The sequence below is a fragment of the Prionailurus bengalensis genome, chromosome B1, assembly GCF_016509475.1.
Source record: "Prionailurus bengalensis isolate Pbe53 chromosome B1, Fcat_Pben_1.1_paternal_pri, whole genome shotgun sequence".
Lineage (NCBI taxonomy): Eukaryota > Metazoa > Chordata > Mammalia > Carnivora > Felidae > Prionailurus > Prionailurus bengalensis.
The window spans coordinates 20,760,397-20,784,502 of record NC_057344.1 but is presented as its reverse complement, the minus strand read 5'-3'; the positions used below and the strand labels follow the sequence as shown (position 1 = coordinate 20,784,502).

The 24,106-nt window shown below is 39.9% G+C and overlaps 1 protein-coding gene across 4 annotated transcripts in view; it reads right to left on the bottom strand.

Moving 5' to 3' along the window:
• Positions 1 to 24,106, bottom strand: part of MTUS1 (microtubule associated scaffold protein 1) — a 172,172-nt gene that overhangs the window by 90,827 nt on the left and 57,239 nt on the right. For all 4 annotated transcript variants that reach the window (XM_043559987.1, XM_043559960.1, XM_043559969.1 and 1 more), the window contains exon 3: positions 12,254 to 12,449. In XM_043559987.1, the coding sequence (XP_043415922.1) occupies positions 12,254 to 12,449 (196 nt within the window). The remainder of the gene's footprint in view (positions 1 to 12,253; positions 12,450 to 24,106) is intronic.

Below are 24,106 nucleotides of genomic sequence, written 5' to 3'. Positions count from 1 at the left end.
TTTTTATTTCTAAAATGCTTAGAACAATACCTAACACTTATTACACGGTAGCTAAATATTAGCCACTGGTCTCAACATACACACATATGAACATGAAAAAAATATTAAAATAAAATTGGATTATAAAGGACTTAAAACAAAACCAGACAAATTAACCATAACTAAATACGGATTAATCTCTTTGATCACGGTAGAGAGGCCAAGTTAAGCATAAAAACTTAGGAAAAATTAAAGGAAAAGATGTATTTGACCATATTAAAAATGCAAGAATTTAAAAGGCACCATATACAAAATAAAAAGGCAAATAATAAAACACAGGACAGAAACAATGAACAACATCCAGTCAACAAAGAATCATTTGCCTCAAAATATAAGAGAGCAAAAGTTCTAACAGTAAATAAAAATCAACAATACAATTTTTAAAACTGTTGAAACAATGTGTCTAGCGTCTTTCCTGGCTCCCCGTCATCCATAATCCCTGATTCCATTGCTCAATTGCTGAAGAAAGGCTTAAACAGCCTAATACTTGCGTTCCTAATCTTTCTTGAGGTTAGGGTGACCATGCAACTCAGTCTGTGCCAGTAAGACTTCAAGACAGGAGTGCTAGGGGGGCAGGGGAGGGGGTGTAAGGCGCTGAGTAGGACTTTTCCTCCCTGATGGAGGTAGACACGCATGTGGGGAGTAAGTCTTTACTCCGGGATGCCATCCTTCACTTTCAGCCTTTTTATACAGCAGCAAGACGACTAGATACTTGGAACCCTTGGCCACCATATTTTAACTGAAAAGTCCCTGACAGAACAACATGTTGAGTCAGAAGAGTATAAAGACAGAAAGAGGACCCTAACAAGCCACCAAACGTAGACCTACCTACATCTAGACTTCCTGTTAAATAAACACACAACCTCGGGTTTAAACCAGATGGTATTCTTAACTACCATGTTCTCTCTCTCTCAGCATCTGATGGCAACTGATTCTTCCTTCCTTTTTGAACAGTTTTCTTTACTTGGCTTCTGGAACACCACTCCTGACTGACTTCTCTCCTATTCCTGGCTGTTTCTTCTTGGTCTCCTCTCTAATTCCTCCTTATCTCCCTAGCCCTTTAAAATTTAAGAATGCCCCAGAGGTACTTTGGAGTACTCCAGGGAGCTTCCCAGTAGTGCCCTTGACCTATTATTCTCTTCCACACTTACCGTCTTGGTGATCCAATCCAGTCTAGTGGCTTTAAATACCATCTACATGTTGATGAATCCCAAATTTATATCCCTAGACCAGAAATCTATGCACTCTAGACTCATGTATCCCACTTTTCTCTCAACATCTTCACTTACAGATTATTCATCTCAACTAAGTATCTCTATAGCTGAGTTCTTGATATCTACCAACATCTGTGCCCCCATCACCCATCTCCATCTCAGCGGATGGCACCATTATCCTTCCCCATTGTTCACACCCAAAACGTGTAGTCACCTGACTCCACTCTTTTGCTCTCACCTCCTCTAAGCAAATGCTGTCAGCTTCACTTTCAACATGCTCATCTAGAATCTGACCAGCCCTCACTGCCATGAGCATGGTCCAAGAAGCCATAAATCTGCTGCCATGACTGTAACAATACCTCCTCAATGATCTCTGGATGCAGCCCTCACCCCCATTCTATATACTCTCTACACAGGTATCAGAGTGATCTTATCAAAATTTAAATCGCTTTGGGGGTGCCTCAGTGGCTTAATCAGTTGAACGTCCAACTCTCAATTTTGGCTCAGGTCGTGAGCTCCCGTTTCGGAAGTTTGAGCCTCACAATGGGCTTGCACTAACAGTGCAGAGCCTGCTTGGGACTCTCTCTCTCTCTCTCTCTAAGTAAATAAATAAACTTAAAAAAATTCATTAAAAAATAAAAAAAATTGAAGTCACTTTGGTTAAAAGCCAAAATCCTTAGGATTTTTAACACTGTCCACATCTGGTTCTCCACTACCTGTTTCACTTCTGTTTCAACTTTTCCTTCCTTCTTTCCTTGCTTTCCTAGAGCACATTAGAGCCACCTCAGTGTCTCCACTTACTGTTCACTCTGACTAGCACTGTTTTCCTCCAGATACTCCTAGGACTGACACCCCCTGGCCTTTACTCAAAAGCCACCTCTCCCTGGTCACACTAACCAACACTTCTTTCTCTCTCACACAAAAGTAACACCCACCATTTCATATTCCCCTTCTCTGCATTAGTATTTCCCCTGCCCCTTTAGTACTTTACATTATCAAGCATCCTATCTACTTTTATTTACATATTACCCGTCTCTCCCACCAGCATGTAACTTCAAGGAGGGCATGTTTTGATCCTGTATTCACTTCTGTACCTCAGCACTTTGATCACTGAATCTACATTTATTCAATAAATATTTCAGTGCCAAGTTTATGCCAATTAAAGTAAGATACCGTTTGCACTTTCTGAAAGAGTAAATATTTAGAAATCGTGTTAGAAAGGTCAAAATACTGGCAAGAGTGTCGGAAAATGCTCTTACGTACTCAGAGAGGGAGCACCGACTTGAAGGCTGTTTCTGAAGGGCAATTTGGCAACGTGCAACCAGTCTTAAAGTGCTCACACCCTGTGATTCCATCTAAAGGAATGCATCCAAGGAATTTATCTGACTAGCTCTCTTACTATGTATAAAGTTCTTCAGCGTGAAATCGTTTCATTCACTAAAAAAACAGAACAAAAACCCTGAAACAACGTCATGTTCAAAGTCTGAAGAAATATATTGCAGCACGTTCCATCGATGCAGTATAAGGCCGTTTAAAATCATGTTATTGAAGAGTAAGAATTTAAGAAGCTAAGGAAATAGGCACTATACCTTCTAAGTGAAAAAGAAAATTCAATTAAGTAAGTGCCTACTGACTGTTAGGTAGTGGATTTCTGAAACAGTAGGAATTGCTTGCACCTATGAAATGTATGTTACCACGTGCACATGAGAATATGTCAAAAGAAAAGGCATTGAATAGTTATCAATTCTGACGTTAAAACCTATCTGGCATTAATGAGATTAAGGGTGACTTTTCTTTCCTTTCCACTTTTCACTAAAAGTGTTATACTTTTTATTTATTTATTTATTTATTTATTTATTTATTTATTTATTTATTTTAACATTTATTCATTTGTGAGAGAGAGAGAGACAGGGCATGAGCAGGGTAGCGACAGAGGGAGAGAGACACAGAATCCGAAGCAGGCTCCAAGCTCCGAGCTGTCAGCACAGAGCCCGATGCGGGGCTCGAACTCCTGAACCAGGAGATCACGACCTAAGCCGAGTCAGATGCTCAACCACCTGAGCCACCCAGGCGCCCCAAAAAGTGATATAATTTTAAAAGTCTACTGGGAAAAAGGCAGTGGAAAACTGACGAGCTATCCAAAATGCACTGGTTAAATCCAAGATGCACGAGAGATACGGTTTACAATGCTTCTTCCTTTCCTTTCCCAGCACGCACAGACCTGGGCTCTGTCTGGACCTCTTCTGCCTGCTGACTGCCTGAACACCAGTGTATCGTGTCCTAACTGCCCAACTTCCCTTCTCTGTATTCCCGTTTATCTTTACTGACTCAGTCCACAATCTCTACATTCCACACTCTGAACCCTAGCTGCCTGTCCTATCATTTCTACTCCCTAGTATACCAGCTAAGCCCTAAAAATTACCTCAATCCAGATGTAGCCTCCTTATTGTATTTCCAAGGTCTCGATGGCAAACATCAAACAAAGCATCAATACCAAACCAAGACTGACACACACATTTGCAAAGGTGTACCTCGATCACAGTATAGAATTACCTAGATTACAGCAAAAAAGAGTTTCAGCAAACTTTGGTACTGTTAATCATATCCTCTTCTGAAATCCTACAGCTTTTGTTTTCCTTTAAAATATCCTAAAGACAGATGTGATGAGGGACAAACCCACCACCTCCCCTACTTGACTGGTAATAGCTTGAAGGCAAGCACTAGGTCTTTCTTATCCCATAACTGCTCTGGGTCTGCAGTACAGCTTGCACAGTGTATACTTCCAAAGGGTCAAGTGAATGAATTATCTTTCGGAACACAAAATTTCAGTAGCCCTCTACATTTATATATTGCAAAATGTGACTTTAATAGTCCATATTCTTGAGTTAGGCAAGGCAATGTTCTATTAGTACGACACAAACCACTCTATGTAGCCATCACCATTTGCTCCAGAGTGAACTCAAAAATATAGTCACGGGAGTACAGGTGAGTCACAACAAAAACACGACAGATATTAAGAGGGCAGTCATCTGACAGAGAAACAAGAACTTGCCACAAAGCGAGGTTCTCACGAGGACTTGAATTGCTCAGAAGCACAGGGCTCGTGGTAATACTGTCAGTACCTGCCTCTGCAAGTGTGTTTACAAGATTTCTGCTGCTTCACATGGGGATTCAACAAAAATAACTCCCATAGTCACAGGCCTAGGAACATGTGTCCCGCAAGTGAAGGTGTAATAAATTCAAGACTGAGAAGGGTCGTGTCCCTTCCCCAGCTACCATACAAAGAAGATGAACAAGGGTCTTCACGGGTCCGTCAACAAATGTATTTATCTGGTGGTGAGGTGACTGAACTCACCCAGCACAGAGCTCCTAACCACGATGGAAAAAGGCACGTGGTGAGCATCCCGGCTCATTAGAAGCCAAAGTTCACAGGAGAATTACTTTGAGCCATGAGGTCACTTAGACGCATAACTGAAGATCATCTTATTTCCTGTTGTAAGGTTACAAAAATAAGCAACTCAACAGAATTTGCGCAAACTCACATCAAAGAAATCCCCTCACCTCATAAAAGTGAGCTGCCAAAAAAAAGGGGGGGGGGGGGGCTGTCCAGCCCATCACCCACGGCTACTACTCTGACACTTGACTCTTAAAATTCCCTACTTAATCTCCAATTGTGTCTATCCCTACACACTGCTGCCTTCCCTTTATTTCTAAGGCTAACTTAGTTACGGGTGCTCTGGATGCATTCTGACGCTTTCATCATCTGACTGTCAGCCATTACTGATGCTCTTACCTTTATCGGCTCTTTTCCCATAGGTTTCCTTACCCTCTACTACACATTTGCACTGTTTTAACCTTCCAACATCCCTACGTCCTTTGAGGTGCTTCTTGGTGTCTTCAAATTCAGCATGGTCCGAACTAAACCCATCACTGTCCTCCTGTTAACCACTTCTTGCTACTCTGTTCCCTATCTCGCTTCATGGTCACCCAACAAGAAAGCGGCAGAGACACAAGAGACTCTTCCCCACCAACGGAAGTTTACCAGACCCCCTTTCTCCAAAACGTTTTTAGCATTGTCACTGTTTCTTATTCCCACACACTGGTACGACTCTTGTAAGTTTGTGTCTCAACGATGAGAGAACTGACCTGCCTCAAACATCCTCGGGACACCATCACTTACCTCAACACTCAATCGACTCCAGACATGTGGATCCTGCCGTCAATGTTTCCAAACACATCATACCCTTTCATAGGGCTCCACTCGCAATACCACAGGGTATTCCCACCCTTGGGAATACCAGCAACTTTCTTTCCATGCCTGGAAAACTTCTACAGGCACATTCCAAGGCCAGTTCAAATGTCATCACTATTCTCCAATCTGCCCTTCGGCCAAGTTGGTGGTGTTCCCTTCACTGTGGACACAGTGCTTCACATAAGTCTCCATTCAAATAAGGCCACACAACATTTTTAAATATCTGTTGTATAATAGGTACACTGTGCTGAGCAATGAAAAATATAAAAATAACTTACACCTGGGGGCACCTGGGTGGCGTCCAACTTTGGCTTGGTCCGTGGTCTTGCAGTTTGTGAGTTTGAGCCCCATATTAGGCTGGCTGCTGTCAGCGCAGAGCCCACTTTGGATCCTCTGCCCCCTCCCCTCTCTCTCTACCCATTCCCTGCTTGTGCTCACTCTCTTTCTCAAAAATAAGTTTAAAAAAAATTTGAAAAAAAATTAAGAATTCTTTAAAATAATAATAAACATGGGGCACCTGGGTGGCTCAGTTCGGTTCAATATCCAACTTTGGCTCAAGTCATGATCTCACGGTTCATGAGTTTGAGCCCCGTGTCAGGCTCTGTGCTGATAGCTCGGAGCCTGGAGCCTGCTTTGGATTCTGTGTCTCCCTCTCTGCCCCTCCCCTTCACGTGGTTTGTTTCTCTCTCCAAGATGAATAAACAAACAAAAAACAACTAGGACATAGACTCTCCTTACGGGCCTCACAATTAGGAGACAGACATGTACGAAAATGATTACAGTAGCCTAATAAAGGCCAAGTATCACAGAGGCCAGGACAGATCAGCTGCAGTTTCAAGAATGAGGAGTTTGCATTGAAATCATATGCTTCAACACTTCTTTTCACCTCACCCTCTAACCAATGAGGATTGTTAAAAGGGCCTATCAATCACGTTAGTAGTCTCCGAATCCAGTAGACAGCCCAGCACACAGCAGGCTCTCAAAACTTTTACCCAATTCATAAAGCAACCGAAACTGCTTAGTGACATATTAAGCCTCACTTATGGGTCACTCTATAAAGCAATCTTCTCCAGAATTACTTGCCAAGGAAGAAGAATTGAGTGGAAGGCCCGTAAAACAATCAAGAATTCATAATGTCAGGAAGGAATAAAAGAGAAGACACTGGTCTCCCTGTAAAACACTACCTGGTTGGCCTCATCCGTCCTCCCCGGCTCCCACCACACATGCTGGGCAGCTCCCTGTCCCTCAAGCAACCCCCTACCGCCTCCCCTCCACCTTTCCACCTGCTGTTCCCTCTGCCCGGCGAAGGCCTTTCATCTGATATCCCAAGGTCTCTCTCCTCCTGCACCTTCAGATACTGGCTCATTTGTCCCCTGCTCAGTGTGGCCTTTCTCAACGGCCTGATATTAAGATGCCACGCCCTTCACTGCCTTTTCTTCTCAGTACCTATCATCGTACATTCTCAACATCTTATTTACTCAATTTTTCAACTCACCCAACTAGAATTTAAGCTCTGCAAGGCAAGAATTCATCTCTTTTGTGCCTTTCTGCATCCCCAGCACAAGCAGGCACTCAATCGACACTCGTTAAGTGAGCGAGTCAGTGTGTCGGACAACGGGGTGTATGTCAGAGAGGTTCAGGGCACAGCACAACACCGCAGGGTCTGTCCCGTGTCCGCCACTTATTAACTCTAACTTTGTGCAAGTTACTTAGGGTTTCAAAACTTCCAATTCCTTATCTACAGAATTGGGATAGCTATACTATCTAAACCTCATGAGTTGTAAGAATAAATGAAATTAGACATTATCTGTATCTCATGAGTTGTAAGAATAAATCAAAGTAGCCATTTAGAAAGCTTAGAAGACAGCATGACAGGTCTCTGGTGCTCAAAAACATCACTATGACTATCATTTTTATGAAAAAAACAAAAAACCCTGAGACACTTTCTTTAAAAAGTATTTTAATTATATGTACATATAGAAACATCTGTAAGCAACATGTTAAAGTTAGCTTTTAGAATAAGTTATTACGTGATAATTTCTGGTTTTCAATAATTTATCCAAGTATCTTTCTCATAATTTTGCAAGCTAGTTCTCTCAAACTCTCACCTAGAGAGGAGTGAAAGGATATCAAAGTACATTGAAAAGATCTTCAATTCCCTTTGACCCTCAATAGACAAAATTAGTTTACAAAAGACAACTAAGAAAAAAACACCTTGCAAGAAAGCACAGAAGCCTGTAATGCCAGGCAAGTTGTGACAAGTTTGGGATGTACTCCTGGTCTGAGACGAATTTATTTTATTAACCCACAATAAACTGAATTAAAGCAAAGGTTTACCCTTTTAAAATGTTATTTCTCTTTGTCCAGAAGAAAAACTAAAGACTGTTTCTTTCATGAGGCCCTTCTTCAGGCTCTGGTGTAATCAGACCAAGCCCCTGGACATTCTTCTTTTTCACAAAGTCCTAAAAGCACTTAGAGGCCTTTTCCACACCCTTTATACACCCTTTCGTGCTGCTTGTGGCGTCATCAGCACGCATTTGCTGTCCCCAGGTAGGTTACCAGATCCACAAGGCAGGGAGTAGCCTACTTCCGTAATCCTACCCGGCTCAAGCTAGTCCCTGCAAGGATTATTACATGTTTGTATCAAGGGACACACACATTTATAACCTAAAACCCGGTAAACACTGGCACTGCCTTCAGAAGAGGATGGCCGATGGGTCTCCGAAGATGCCTGGATCAATCATGAAATATTTAACTATGTAGTTATTTATTCAGCAGCATTAATTTCTAATAACCACATAACATCATTTAAATTAGGGTAAGATGACAGAGAACTCTAAGCCAAGGGCCTGAAGAGAGAATTGCCAAGTTTTTACACCATTCAGCTGAGCTTGAGAGTTTTTTTGTTTTTGTTTTTGTGTTTTTCCCCCAAAACTCGTCGTTCCACTCGAGTAGTTCTCTAGACTGATAACGTGAAGGTTAAGAGCATGGGCTCCAGAGTCCTACTGCCTGGTTTGAATCTTACCTCTGCCACTTTCTAGCTGCATGATGTTGACAAATTATTTGACTTCTGTGTGCGATTTCCTTCAATTCGTACAATGAGGCGAAGCCTCACAAAACTACTCTCAGGATTAAATGCACTTATAAACGAAATGATTAAGACAGAGCCCGGAACTTGGTAAGCATTTTGTAAGTGTGAGGTGCTATCATCAGCATTATAATTATTATTAGGATAGTTTTCCTCACCATCTCATTTAATTGGAGTGGTTAAAACATACACATAATCTACACAAAGAAAATTTGAATCTGGTTTGTTATCACTCACAATCCGGTCTCATACCAATCTCCAGATTTTTAAAATTATTCTTCTACTTTTATTGAGATCTAATTGGCATACATCACTTGTAAGTCTAAGGTGTGTAGCCTAACGGCTTGACTTATATACACTGTGCAGTAATGACCTCAGAAAATTTAATTAGCAGCCATCAGCTCATATAGACACAATAAAAAGCAAAAAAATATATATTTTCCTTGTGATGAAAATTGTTCAGATTTACTCTTAACTTTCATATATATCATACAGCAGTGTTAGCTGTAGTTTCCATGTCGTACATTACAATTTCTAGATTCTGACGAGTAAAATGGAAGAGCTTCATTGGCTTTAATTACAATTCTTTCTCCTCCTCAGTTTAAAGCTCCAAGAAAATGGCTACTTCAATTCCAGGTCTGGTTTTCTACTTAGTTCTCTGAAAGGATTTATTGAAAACCCCAGTCTGCTGGAACATTCCTGCTGCTTACCTTTCAGTAGAGTAACTTTGTATACACAGTACAGAGGATGTCCATTTGGTTTCAATTTTCTACTACACAAACACTGCATTGTACAATAAATGGCAACGCTCTCTCAATGATCTAAAGGCACATTGTTTTTGCTCCTTGATTTTCTGATCTACTTTAACTCTGTGGGGATTAAGTTTCCTGTCCCCCACAACAAACACCTCTCGATGTATTGTAAGCATCCAAACAAGCTAGTTGCTGTTTTGTTTTGTTTTTTTTTTTTAAGTACAGCATAATCACGTTAGTCTTCCAACAGTTAAAATATAAAATCAAATGCAAATGCATGAGGTTTCTAATTACATGATTTTTGCCCCCATTTCTATACAGAAAACCACCAGGTAAATGAAAACTTAGTTTGTAACTCAGGTTGAAAACTTCGAGTATGTGACTTTTTAGTTATCAAGTGTCTTTATACGGGTTAATAAAACCTCAATAAACTTGTCTTTTCATTACGAGTACACAGACCTACTTTTCTCGTACGGCATGAAATTATATAGTATACAGTAAAGGGACTTAAAAAGTGCTGAACTCTTTTTTGAAACTTATCACTTACATAAAAGTATCCAATTTTTCAGAATACAGTAGTTCCCTAGAACCTCATCCTACCACACACAGGGGTGTTTCAAGACCTCCAGTGGATGCCTATAACTATGGACAGACCCAAACCCAACGTATACTGGTTTCTTCCTCTATGTACATACCTATGATAAAGTTTAAATTACAAATGAGGTGCAGAAAGAGATTAATAATAAAACAATTATAACAATATACTATGATAAAAGTTATGTGAATGTGCTCTCTCTCAAAATATCTTCACTCTTCTTCCTGTGATCATGTGAGAAGATAAAATGCCTACCGGATGGGATGTAGTGGGACGAATGACGCAGGCATTATGATTTGGGGTCAGGCTCCTATTGGCATTCTAACAATACCTACTTGTGCACTGCGGTTGACTACTGCTAACTGAAATCACTGAAGGTGAAACCACAAATAGCTGGAGACTACTGTTTATCCTAGGCCTTGGCCTACTCTCTTACAAGTATGTGCATTTCTGGTTTTCTGGGTTGTGAGCATCATGTGGTCCAGAGAATCATACTAGGAGCCGCCGCTGCTCAGAGAGCTAGGGGAGCTCCAAACTGCCCCTGGAAAGGCAAGGACTGTCAAAGATGACAGGGCCTCACATTCTGAAACCCTCACATTTCGCAATGCAAAGCTGAAGTCCAGGGTGGGTACACGACTCGCTTGGGCAGCTCACTGGTGCCAGAGCAGTATGAGAACACAGGGCCCGTAACTACAGGCCATGCTGCCAGTGCCCATGGCTCTCTAGTGCCACCGAGCCACAAGTTCTCCTAACATCCAGATGACAAGGGAGCTCCCCAGCATCTGCCAACTCCCATGACCCTTATCTGGCATCACCAGTAAGAACTAAAGCTTTGATCTCACTTATGCCTCACCTCCCCAAGTGTGGCAACATCCCCAATCAGGATCATTGCTCCTCTTCTGTTTCTCTCCCCAGTGAAGAAGACTTCAAGTGAATTTTTTCTTCCCGCTCAGCTCCTCTAGGGCTGGGAATGAAAACGTGCTTCAGATCTCTCTTTCTCCATCCATACTTCTTCCTGAGTCTGGTCCTCAGAACCTCAAGACCTTGAGGCTAGGCCTGAATCTAAATAAATCATCCTTAAGACACTTAGGCTCATTATACACTTCTCACACAAGTGGCTTTATGATAGGATTGGAAAATAAAACCTCAAACTACCAAGGTGTCAAGAAGGAAAGAGATCCCGTGTTGTGTTTGGTTTTGTTAGTTTCTGCAAAATGTTCTCACACGTGTTGACACATCACTCTAGAGGTACTTTGTCCACCCACCCCTCCTCCCCAGACCATTCAACAGTAGACACTATTTTTATACAGGAACTTACTTCTAAATCCTTTGGACATGTCCTTAATTTGCTCCAGGTTGGACCTGTTAAAATAAAGGGTGTTCCCTGCAGTGTTCTCAGTCAACTGGAATGGCTAGCAGTGCTTCTGTCTTAGTCTCTATGAAATAGGCTGACTTTTCCATTTCCTATTCTGAACTGTAACCCAGAGAAATCTCTACCATCAGCCAAATTTTTAGTAAGACACTTAACAGCTACTCTTACAGCACTCAAATTTCATAAACCTATCATGACTTTAAATCTACTACTTCTGGGGCGCCTGGGTAGCTCAGTCGGTTGAGCATCTGACTTCAGCTCAGGTCATGATCTCACTGTTCATGAGTTCGAGCCCTGCGTCGGTCTCTGTGCTGACAGCTCAGAGCCTGAAGCCTGCCTCAGATTCTGTGTCTCCTTCTCTCTGCCCCTCCTCTACTGGTGCTCTGTCTCTCTCAAAGATAAATAAAAAAATTTTTTTAAAACCCTACTACTTCTAAAATATAAACCAACATAAAAGTTCATCTCAGAAAAGTTTTAACTTTTTAGTCACTCTCCTATCCCTGAAAAATTTTAATACATCTTTCAGTAAAATTCAAGAAAAAATTCATCTCTTTTTGTATGGTGAGGGCCAACCATCAGTTTAGTGTGTAACATGTAAGTACTATTAAACACTTAATCATTTATTAAAAAATGTTTCTAATTCTGAAATTATATAACAAGCACCCAATTGTGTATTTATTTACGATTCCTCTGAATAACTTAGAAGATGGTTTACACACCTCTATCTTTCTCCAACTAGCCCTTACACTGCTCAAAGAGAAGAGCTGTGTCTATGAGTTCTTTTTCTACCTTCCCTGGTCCACTAAAGGGTCAATGTTTTGGTGACAGAATGTGTTGGTGTTATAACCAAAACCTGTCTTTCTGCTTTCTGACATGCCTAATTTTACATTTAAATTATCTGTAAACTGCTGTAAGGCACAACTGATTTATTGTATTCTTACCAGAACTGGACACACGCCTGATCCTCTGAGGAGATAAGGCCCGGTCAGAATTGAGATTTCTACTGTCACTATTCCGCCTCAAACAGGAAACAGAAGGCCCCACTTTGGCTTTTGAACCAGGTGTTTTCCTCAAATTGGAGGAGTCAGGCTTGGAAATATTCCTACCTGAGGTGACTGCAGTTTTTGAAGCAGAACCCTGTGAAAAAATAGTTAAGACTTTAGTCCAGATTATACCTTCCTCATACCATTTCCCGTGGCACTATGTCAAAACGACAATTTCTTCCTAAGCAGATATGCCACAGGGCTATTTAATTTTCATTTTTAGAATGAAGGAATTAAACCTCTTCATAGTTTGCTCTTAAATCCATTATGATCTTTTATGCCCAACAGCGGAACTATTCCCAAGATGCCCAGGGCCACAAGCTGAAGTCAAGCTGCAGCTCTCAGTCTGTTCCTGAGGCCTTTCTATAGCATCTGATGCTGAGGACGCCATCTTTCTTCAGTTTCTCTAACAGAACACTTTCTTGGTTTTCCTTCTACCTGTCTGGTTATTCCTCCTCCGGATCCTGTTCTTCTGTACACCTTTCAATGCTAGTTGTCCCGAGGGTCCCAGACTTGACCCTGTTCTTTCCTTGCCATATGCTCTCCTTAAGTGACCTTGTCTGCTGTTTCAACCAGCACCTACACCCTGTTGTACGTGAAGTCCATATGTCCTAGCCAGCACTCTCCTGCCTTTCTCCTGTATTTAGCTTCTTTCTTTACCTACCCACTTAGCACACTTCAGGCACCTCTACCTAGCAATGCCAACAGTAATCATATCATTGTCATTTTTATGGATCAACATATAGCCCCTGCAGAATAATACTTTAAGCTCAAAATCCATGTTTCAACCCCTTTAATCTTCATAACCCTAGAAGTTGTTACCTTTATCATAAAAGGTAACAAATGTTTACATTTTACAGAAGAATACGAAGCAGTTTCTAACATTAAACTAGTTTCACCCAACCATCTCAAAACTTACTTCTTTCCATAGTCATCACAACATACCCAGGAGCCCAACATAAACAATGAAAGCTATTTCTAGGTGCTTCCTTGTTTACTTCTTCAACTCTCAATAGCCTTCTTTCCCTTTCCCATCCATCTTAGCAAAGGCCTGCATCATTTCTTCCCAGGATTACTGAAAGCACATCCTTAGGATTTCTGGTCTCACCAGCTTCCAATTTGTGTTCCACTCCACTGCTAAGGTAATCTCCTCAAAGGCCAAACTGGGTTAGGTAGCTCACCTCTGTCTTCCAGATAAAGTCAACTCTTAACAGCAAGGCACACTGAGCCTTTCTGGATCTGGCAACCCCTGGTGGCTTCATCAGCTTATTCCTTACTGTTCACATTTCTGCACCCCCACCTCCCATCACACTCACTACCTGGAATTCCCTAAATGAGAATATCTTTTCGTGTTTCTTCCTCTTTGTAGGTGTTATTTCCTCCACCCAGAATACTTTTCCGATTCATAGTGACTAAACTAGCTCCCTTAGAAGCCTTCCTTGACAACCCTCTTCAAGGCCACCACCCCAAGCAGCATAGCAGCTGATACATACTCCCAACGAGTATTTAACAACCCCTTTTAGTCCCCTTTATCTTCTAATATCACCCACCATACCAGACACTAGGTTTGGCCAGAGGTGTAGCTTTCTTTCCTATATCCCAACAATCACCATCATACATAGTATACAGTAGGCAACCAATAAATATTCCCATTCTACATAGAGGAGGTGATACTCTGAGCTTCATTCAAGGAAAAATTCCAACACCATAAGTTATATTTTGTATTCTCCCTTTACATTACAAAAACTGAGCCTCATAGAGACTAGGTAATTGGCCCAATGTCATTCTGCCAATGAATGATGGAGCTAATCTGAAAGTGTATCTAACTCTAAGATCCATACTTCTAACATCTATGCTGTGTTTTCCCCACTCATACCTTTCTTTCCTTGCGTAAGTAAGTCGTAAGTAGATTAATTTCCAATACAGATATGTAAAGCCCCATGCTACCTACAGTGGAAATCATACACTGGGTGAATCCAAAGTTTAATTGGGCAAGACTTCCAGGGAAGATGCGGAGCAGGAGCCTAAAGTCATGTTGTCCCAAGAATATTACTAGATGGACTTCAAGCTGTATTACAAAGCCGTAATCATCAAGACAGTATGGTACTGGCACAAGAACAGACACTCAGATCAATGGAACAGAATAGAGAACCCAGAAATGGACCCACAAATGTATGGCCAACTTCATCAATCTTTGATGAAGCAGGAAAGAATATCCGGACCCACAAATGTATGGCCAACTAATCTTTGATGAAGCAGTTAAGAATATCCAATGGAATAAAGTCTCTTCAGCAAGTGGTGCTGGGAAAACTGGACAGTAGCATGCAGAAAAATGAACCTGGACCACTTTCTTACACTATACACAAAAATAAACTCAAAATGGATGAAAGACCTAAAGGTAAGACAGGAAGCCTTCAAAATCCAAAATCGAGGAGACAGCAGGCAAAAACCTCTTTTGATCTTAGCTGCAGCAACTTCTTACTCAACACAGCTCCGGAGGCAAGGGAAACAAAAGCAAAAATGAACTATTGGGCCTCATCAAAATAAAAAACTTCTGCACAGCAAAGGAAACAATCAGTGAAACTAAAAGGCAACCAATGGAATGGGAGAAGATATTTGCAAATGACAAATCCGATAAAGGTTTAGTATCCAAAAGCTATAAGGAACTTACCAAACTCAACACCTAAAAAAACAAATAATCCAGTGAAGAAATGGGCAAAAGATATGAATAGACACTTCTCCAAAGAAGACATCCAGATGGCCAACCAACACATGAAAAAATGTTCAACTTCACTCATCATCCGGGAAATACAAATCAAAACCACAATGAGATACCACCTCACACCTGTCAGAACGGCTAACATGAACAACTCAGGCAACAACCGATGTTGGCGAGAATGTGGAGAAAGGGGATCTCTTTTGCACTGCTCGTGGGAATGCAAACTGGTGCAGCCACTCTGGAAAACAGTATGGAGGTTCCTCAAAAAATTAAAAATAGAACTACCCTACAACCCAGCAACTGCACTATTAGGTATTTATCCAAGGGATACGGGTATTCTGTTTCAAAGGGACACATGCACCCCAATGTTTATAGCAGCACTATCAACAATAGCCAAAGTATGGAAAGAGCCCAAATGTCCATCGATGGATGAATGGAAAAAGAAGATGTGGTATGTGTGTATGTATATATATACATATATATACACACATATATATGTGTATATGTGTGTGTATGTATACACACACACACACACACACACACACACACACACACACAACGGAGTATTACCCAGCAATCAAAAAGGATGAAATCTTACCATTCACAACTACATAGACAGAACTAGAGGGTATTATGCCAAGTGACATTTGTCAGAGAAAGACAAATATCCTATGACTTCACTCATATGAGGACTTTAAGACACAGAACAGATGAACACTAGGGAAGCAAAAATAATTTAAAAACAGGGAGGGGAACAAAACATAAGAGACTCTTAAATATGGAGAACAGAGGGTTACTAGAGGGGTTGTGGCAGGGGGGATGGGCTAAATGGGTAAGGGGCATTCATCTACTCCTGAATTCATTGTTGCACTATATACTAACTTTGATGTAAATTTAAAAAATGAATTAAATTAAAAAAAAAAAAGACTACTACTAGATAACACTCATATTTTCAGTGCAAATAACCCAGAAAATGACCTCAATACTAGCACAACAAACTTCACAACCAAATGTGGAGAAGAGGTCACATTATAGAGTGTAGGACCAGCAGAGAGCTAAACACCAATGGTCTGGATTCGGGAGGGAGAGAGCTATAGGCAAGGAGAGGGGCAAGAAATAGACTATCACACGAGGAAGCCTGCATGGGGAAAACTAATCCCATATGCATTTGCCTTTGGAAATCAAAAGGGCAGAATTTCCCACTTCTTAAAACTAGCAGGACTTAAAGCCTAGAACTTTAAAAATCAGCAGGCTCTGTGCTGAGGGAGAGCCTAGAGGGCAATAGGAAGCTGAGCCCTTAACCTTAAAGAGATAACACAACAAAAAGCCCAAGGACATAGGGCTTAGAAGCAGCAATTTCAAAAATGCCTGGGGTACACAGGAGGGAAAGTTCCTTACTAATCTCAGAGTTCCCTGAGGGACTTTTCAAGGAACAAAGGAGCTGGCAGGTAGCTTTTCCCTCCCCCATCCCCAAAATAATCACATGGCCAACTGCAGGAAACAGCCAGCACTCACTACCTTACTTGCTTACACCATGCTCTGCCCCCTCCTGCTGGGCTTGCCTCAGTCCTGATGCTGTGGATTTCCCACCCCAGAAGACCCAGGGAAACCCTGCCACCATTGCATCTCTGACTTCCCTAGGAGGATGTATGCGCCTTGTTAAAACTACACCCCCACTCAGAGGCGCTTCATGGGGCAACCCAGGCCTGCCTCAGTCTCCAAAGTGACTAAGTGTCCCCTGTGGAGAAGGACTGGCGTCCACAGCTTGTGACACCAAGATCCCATCGTCATGCTTTCCAGAACTGCCTCAGCCAGCCGCTGGTCTCCGTAGCGGCTACACAACCCCGGTGGAAGGGGACCTGTGGGAACAGCTTGTGGCACCCTGTCCCTAATGCATGTTCAGTAGAAACTCAGGCTGGCCCGGTCTTGGAGGCAGTGGTGAGTCTCCTGTAAAGAGGATCTACACCACCTTGTTAAAAGTGTGGGCCCCGCCCACTACTTTCAAGAGCAATAGACATAGCCGACTTTCTTAACACAGAGAAACAAACACAGAGTTACGTGAAATGAGGAGACAGAGGAATATGTCCCACATGAAAGAACAGGACAGAAGAAGAGAGACCTAAGTGAAACAGAGATAAGTAATATGCCTGATAGAAAATTTAAAGTAATGATCATGAAGATACTCCCTGTACTTGAGAAAACAATGGAAGGCATCAGGGATACCCTTAACACAGAGAAAAAAAGAACCTATCAAAGATGAAGAATACAATAATTGCAATTAAAAACAAACTTGTGGAATAACTAGCAGGCTAGAGGAAGCAGAGGAATGAATCAACAACCTGGAAGACTGAGTGATGGAAAGTAATCAAGCTGAACAAGTGAGAGAAAAAAGAATTATGCAAACTGACAATAGACTTAGGGTACTCAGTGACTCCAACAAGTGTAATAATATTCACAATATAAGGATTCCAGAAGAAGAGAGAGAAAAGGGGGCAGAAAATTTATTTGAAGAAATAATAGATGCAAACTTCCTTATTCTGGGGAAGGAAACAGATACCCAGATCTAGGAGGCACAGAGATCCCCACAAAAAAAAATAAATTAAAATAAAATAAAAAATAAATGAAAAATCAACCCAAGGAAGTCCATACCAAGACACATAGGAATTAAAATGGAAAAGAGTAGTGATAAAGAATGTTGAAAGCAATGAGATAAAATACAACTACATACCAGAGCAGAGAAATCCCATGAGGGTATCAGTGGATATTTCAGCAAAAACTTGGCAGGCCAGAAGAGAGTAGCATGATACATTCAAAGTGTTAAAAGGGCAAAATATGCAGTCAAGAATGCTCTATCCAGCAAAGCTATCATTCAGAATAGAAGGAGAGATAAAGAATTTCTCAGACAAAAACTAAACAAGTTCATGACCACTAAACCAGCCTTTATGAGAAATACTAAAGGGGACTATTTGCATGGAAAAGAAAGATCATAAATGAGACTGTGAAAAGGATAAAACATAAAATAAGTACAAGTGAGCATTTCTGTAAAAAACAAACAAGGAATTCACAAAATGAAACAATGTAAAATATGACACCATATAACTAACATGTGCTGGGGGGTTGGTGCAAAGAATAAAGAATGGGTTCAAAGTTAAGCGACCATCAACTTCATATAGGCTACTATATGCAGATGTTACACAAAAAACTTAATGTTAACCAAAAAAAAAGAAAAAAACAACAACAACAATGATCAGATATGCAAAGAAAAAAGGAGAAATGAATCTAAGTATCTCACTCAAGAAAACTGTCAAATCAGGGCACATGGGCAGCTCAGTCAGTGAAACATCCAACTTTAGCTCAGGTCATGATCTCATGGCTTCTGAGCTCAAGCCCCCACATTGGGCTCTCGGCTGACAGCTCAGAGCCAGGAGTCTGCTTCAGGTTCTGTGTCTCCCTCTCTCTCTGCCCCTCCCCAACTCATGCTCTGTCTCTCAAAAACAAATAAACATTAAAAAAAATTTTTAAAATCCAACAAAACCATCAAATTGTGAAAGAGAGCAAGAGAAAGATCAGAGAAAACTACAAAAACCACAAAACAAGTAACAAAACAGCAATAAATACACACCTATCAATAATTACTTTGAATGTAATTGGAATGTAACTGGACTAAACTCTCCAACCCAAAGCCATGGGGTACAGAATAGATTACAAAAACAATATCCATCCATGTGCTGTCTACAAAAGACTCATTTCATACCTAAAGTTACATGCAGATTGAAATTGAGGGGACAGAGAAATCTTTACTATGCAAATGGCTGTCAAATGAAAGCCAGAGTAGCATTTTTCATTGGACAAAACAGACTTAAAGATTAACAAGAGATCAAGAAGGAGAGTAGTGTATTTCATTGGAAAAAAAATAGATTTTAAAACACAATAACAAAGAAGTGATAATAAAGGGGACAATCCAACAAGAAGATGTAACAATTATAAATATTTATGCACCCAACATGAACACCCAAATTCATAAAACAGTAACAAAGGAACTAATTGATACTAAAACAAGTAATGGTGGAGGACTTTAACACACCACTTACATGACAGATCATCCAAACAGAAAATCAACAAGGAAACAATGGTTTTGAATGACATGGTGGAACAGAAGGATTTAACAGATATATTCCAAACATTCTATCCTGAAACAGCAGAATACACAAACTTTCTAATGCACTCCAAAATAGATCACATTAGCCCACAAAACAAGTCTCAACAAATTCAAAAAGATCAAAGTCATATCATGCATCTTGTCTGACCACAATGCTCTGACACTCAAAATCCCAAGAAAAAATCTGCAATGAGCACAAATGCATGGAGGTTAAAACACACGCTATTAAACAATGAATGGGTCAACCAAGAAATCAAAGAAGAAATTAAAAAATTAAATGGAAACAAATGAAAATGAAAACCTACAATGGCCCAAAATCTTTGAGATGCAAGCAACAAGAGCTGTTCTAAGAGGGAAGTTTATAGCAATACAGGCCCCTAATTTAGAAGAAAAATTGCAAGCTAACAACCTAACCTTGTATCTATAAGAGCTAGAAAAAGAATGACAAACAAAACCCAAAACAGCAAAAGTAAAGAAATAAAGATTAGAGCATAAATGAAAGATACAGAAAGAACAACAAAAACAACAACAGAAAAAACAAACATACACCAATGAAACCAGGAGCTGTTTCTTTAAAAAGATCAACAAAACTGATAAACCTCTAGCCAGACTCTTCACAAAAGAAGAGTCAAATAAACAAAATTACCAAGGAAAGAGGAGAAATAAGAACCAACACCACAGAAATACCAACAACTATAAGAGAATATTATAAAAAACTACCTGCCAATAATTTGGACAACCTAGATGAGATGGATAAATTTCTAGAAACATAAAACCTACCAAAACTGAGGCAGGAGCAAATAGAAAATTTGAAAAGACCAATGACACGCAATGAAATTCAATCAGTAATCAAAAAACTCCCAACAAACAAAGTCCAGGACCAGATGGCTTCAAAAGTGAATTCTATGAAACATTTAAGGAAGAATTAATACCTATTCTTCTCAAACCATTCCAAAAATAGAGGAATGAAAACTTCTAAATTCAGTCTGTGAGGCCAGCATTACCCCAACACCAAAACCAGATAAAGACACTCCAAAAAAAGAGAACAACAGGCCAATATCTCTGATGAATATAGACGCAAAAATCCTCAACAAAATACTGACAAGCCAAATCCAATAATACACTAAAAATTAATCACCAAGATCAAGTGGGGCTTATTGGTGGGATTCAAGGGGGATTCGATATTCACAAATCAACATGATACATCACATCAAGAAGAGAAAGGGAAAAAAAATAAGAAATAGGATAAAAACCAAATCATTTCAATAGAGGCAGAAAAAGCATCTGACAAAGTACAATAGCCATTTACAATTAAAAAAAAAAAAACAACCCTCCGCAAAGTAGGTTTGGAGGCAACATTGTCAACATAATAAAGAGCATACATAAAAAACCCACAGCTAACATCATACTCAATGGGGAAAACCAGAGCTTTTTGCCTAAGGTGAGGAACAAGACAAGGATGTCCACCCTCACCAGTTTTATTCAACACAGTACTGGAAGTCCTAGTGAAAACAATCAGACAAGAAATAAAAGGTATCCAAACTGGTAAGGAAGAAGTAAAACTTTCACTATATGCAGATGATATGACACTATATACAGAAAACTCTAAAGACCCCATCAAAAACTACTAGAACTGATAAATGAATTCAGTAAAGTTGCAAGATACAAAAAAAAATGTACAGAAATCGGTTACTTTTTTTTTTTTTAAGTTTATTTATTATGAGAGAGCGCAAGCAAGGAACAGAGAGGAGGAGATAGATCACACAAACCATGAAATCATGACCTGAGCCGAAATCAAGAGTCAGCTGCTTAATCGACTGAGCCATCCAGGCACCCTATGAAGTCTGTTTCATTTCTATACACTAATAATGAAGCAGAAGAAATAGAAATTAAGGAAAGAACCCCATCTACAATTGCACCAAAGATAATATATCTAGCATTAAACCTAACCCAAGAGGGGAAAGACCTCTATCTGAAAACACTGATGAAAGAAATTGAAGAAGACACAAAGAAAGGGAAAGACATTTCCATGCTCATAGATAAGAAAAAATATTAAAATGTCTATACTGCCCAAAGCAATCTACACATTTAATGAAATCTCTATCAAAACACTAGGAGCATTTTTTTACAGAACTAGAGCAAAAGAATTTTAATATTTGTATGGAACCACAAAAGACCCCAAATACCAAAAGCGACTGTGAAACAAAAAAACAAAACTGGAGATATTATAATTCCAGACTTCAAGTTATATTACAAAGCTATTAGTCACCAAAATAGTATGTTACTGGCACCAAAACAGACACACAGAGAACAGAACACAATAGACAGATCCAAAATAAACCCACAATTATATGGTCAATAAACTTCAACAAAGAAGGAATGAATATACAATGAGAAAAGACAATCTCTTCAATAAATGGCGTTGGGAAAACTGGACACCCTATGCAAGCACAAAACTAGACCACTTTCTTTCGCCATACACAAAAATATATTCAGAATGAATTAAAGACCTAGATGTGATACCTGAAAGCATAAAAATCCCAGAAGAATCTCTGACATCAGCAGTTAGCAACATTTTTCTAGATATGTCTCTTAAGGCAAGGAAAATAAAAACAAAAATAAACCACTGGGTCTACATCAAAACAAAAAGCTTCTGCACAGCAAAGGAAACAATCACAAAACTAAAAGGCAACATAAAGAATGAAAGAAGACATTTGCAAATAACATACCTAATAAAGGGTTAGTATGCAAAATATATGAAGAACTTATACAACTCAGCACCAAAAAAACAAATAATCCAATTCAAAAATGGGCAGAACACATGAACAGACACAAAAAAGACATCCAGATGGCCAGCAGATACATGAAAATATCACTTCTCATTAGGGTAATGCAAATCAAAACCACATTAAGATATTATCTAACGTCTGTCAGAATGGCTAAAATCAACAACACAAGAAGTAACAAGTGTTGGTGTGAATGCGAAGAAAAAGGAACCCTTGTGCACTGCTGCTGGTGGGAACCCAAACTGGTGCAGCCACTGTGGAAAACACAATGGAGATTCCTCAAAGAAGTTGAAAATGGAACTACCCTGCGATCCAGTAAACGCACTACTGGGTATTTACCCAAAAAGTACAAGAACATTAATTCAAAGAGACACACACACCTTTATGTTTATTGCAGCACTATCTACAATAATACAATAACCAAATTAAGGAAGTATCCCAAGTGTCCATCAATCGATGAATGGATAAAGAAAATGTGATGTGTGTGTGTGTACACGTGTGTGTATACACAATGGAATAGTATTCAACCATAAACAAAATGAGACCTTGCCATTTCCAACAACATGAATAGACTAGAGAGTATAATGCTAAGTGAAATAAGTCAATAAGAGAAAGACAAATACTATATGAGTTTACTCGTATGTGGAATTTAAGAAACAAAACAGAGGTGCCAAGGTGCCTGGGTGGCTCAGGTGGTTAAGCGTCCAACTCTTGATTTTGGCTCAGGTCATCATCTCAGGGTTCCTGAGATGGAGCCCCATGGCAGGCTCTGTGGGGCTCTGGAGGCTGCTAACACAGAGCCTACTGTGGGATTCTCTCTCCCCTGTCTCTCTGTCCCTCCTCCACTTGCACTCTCTCTCTCTCAAAAATAAACACTAAAAAAAAAAAAAAAGAGGAGGAAGAAGAAAGAAACAAAACAAATGAGCAAAGGGAAAACAGAGATAAACCAAAAAACAGATTCTTAACTACAGAGAATTGGTGGTTACCAGAGGGGAGGTGAGTTAGGGAATGGGTGAAGGGAATGAAGAGTAAACTTATCACAATGAGCACTGAGTAATGCACAGAATTGTTGAACAACTATATTGTACAACTGAAACTAACATTGTGTGTTAAGTATACTGGAATTAAAATTAAAAAATTAAAGTATCACAGGGTTGACTAAAAAAACCAATAGGGTAATATCCTAAGAACATTACATAAAATCGGCCCCCAAGAGCAGGTCAATGTCCACAAACTACAAACATCTACTTCTACATGAAGCTAGTTAAGATAATCCCCCAGAGAAAACCTTTTAAAAAGTAAACCACACTTTTGTTAAAGATTCACTTTTGTAAGCTGGTTACATCAAATTTACTCTGCCTTGCTAGCCTATATTCTGCCAAATTTTGAAACCTTGTGGTGTATAAAGCAGAAAGGGTCAGGATTCCAGTCATGAGCCCTGAGTCTGAATCTAGATTTTAGTTCTTACCAGCTCTGTATGTTTTAAATAATGTCTCTGAAGCCTTTAAATGTGGCTGACAACTGGCCCATTGTTACTGGAAAGAGTGAATGATGATGTATATATTACTGGGAAAATTTATTGACAGAATAATAATATACAAAACCTGAGCAAAGCGGTTCAGAGGAGCTATCAAAAAAAATACCAATTCCTTTCAAGTAATTCACCACCTCCTTTATCTAACACACAATCACCAATACATAACCTTTGTAATGGGTAGCTATATGCAACCAGTATCAAATTAAAATCAAATTCCTTCTTCCAAACAATAATGTTTCTGAAGTTTCAGATAGACATTGACTCAACAGCTGTGAGATTGTAGGCAACCTAAGAATTTGGTAAACTCAAGGCCTAATTTAGCCCAAGACCCCCAGAGCACACTGAAAACTAACACCCTTCCAGCACTGTCCCCTCATAGACCTAGGGAAGATTTACAACCTTTGGATCCTGTTTAAGTGACCAAGAAACATGGCAGTTTGAGTCAACATGAAGCAAGTGGTCACTCATTCGGTTCTCTACAATAAGAGCCTGTGGCCTGTCCCTTCCCCATGATACGTGCAAACATGTACAAGGCCAAACAGTGCTATTA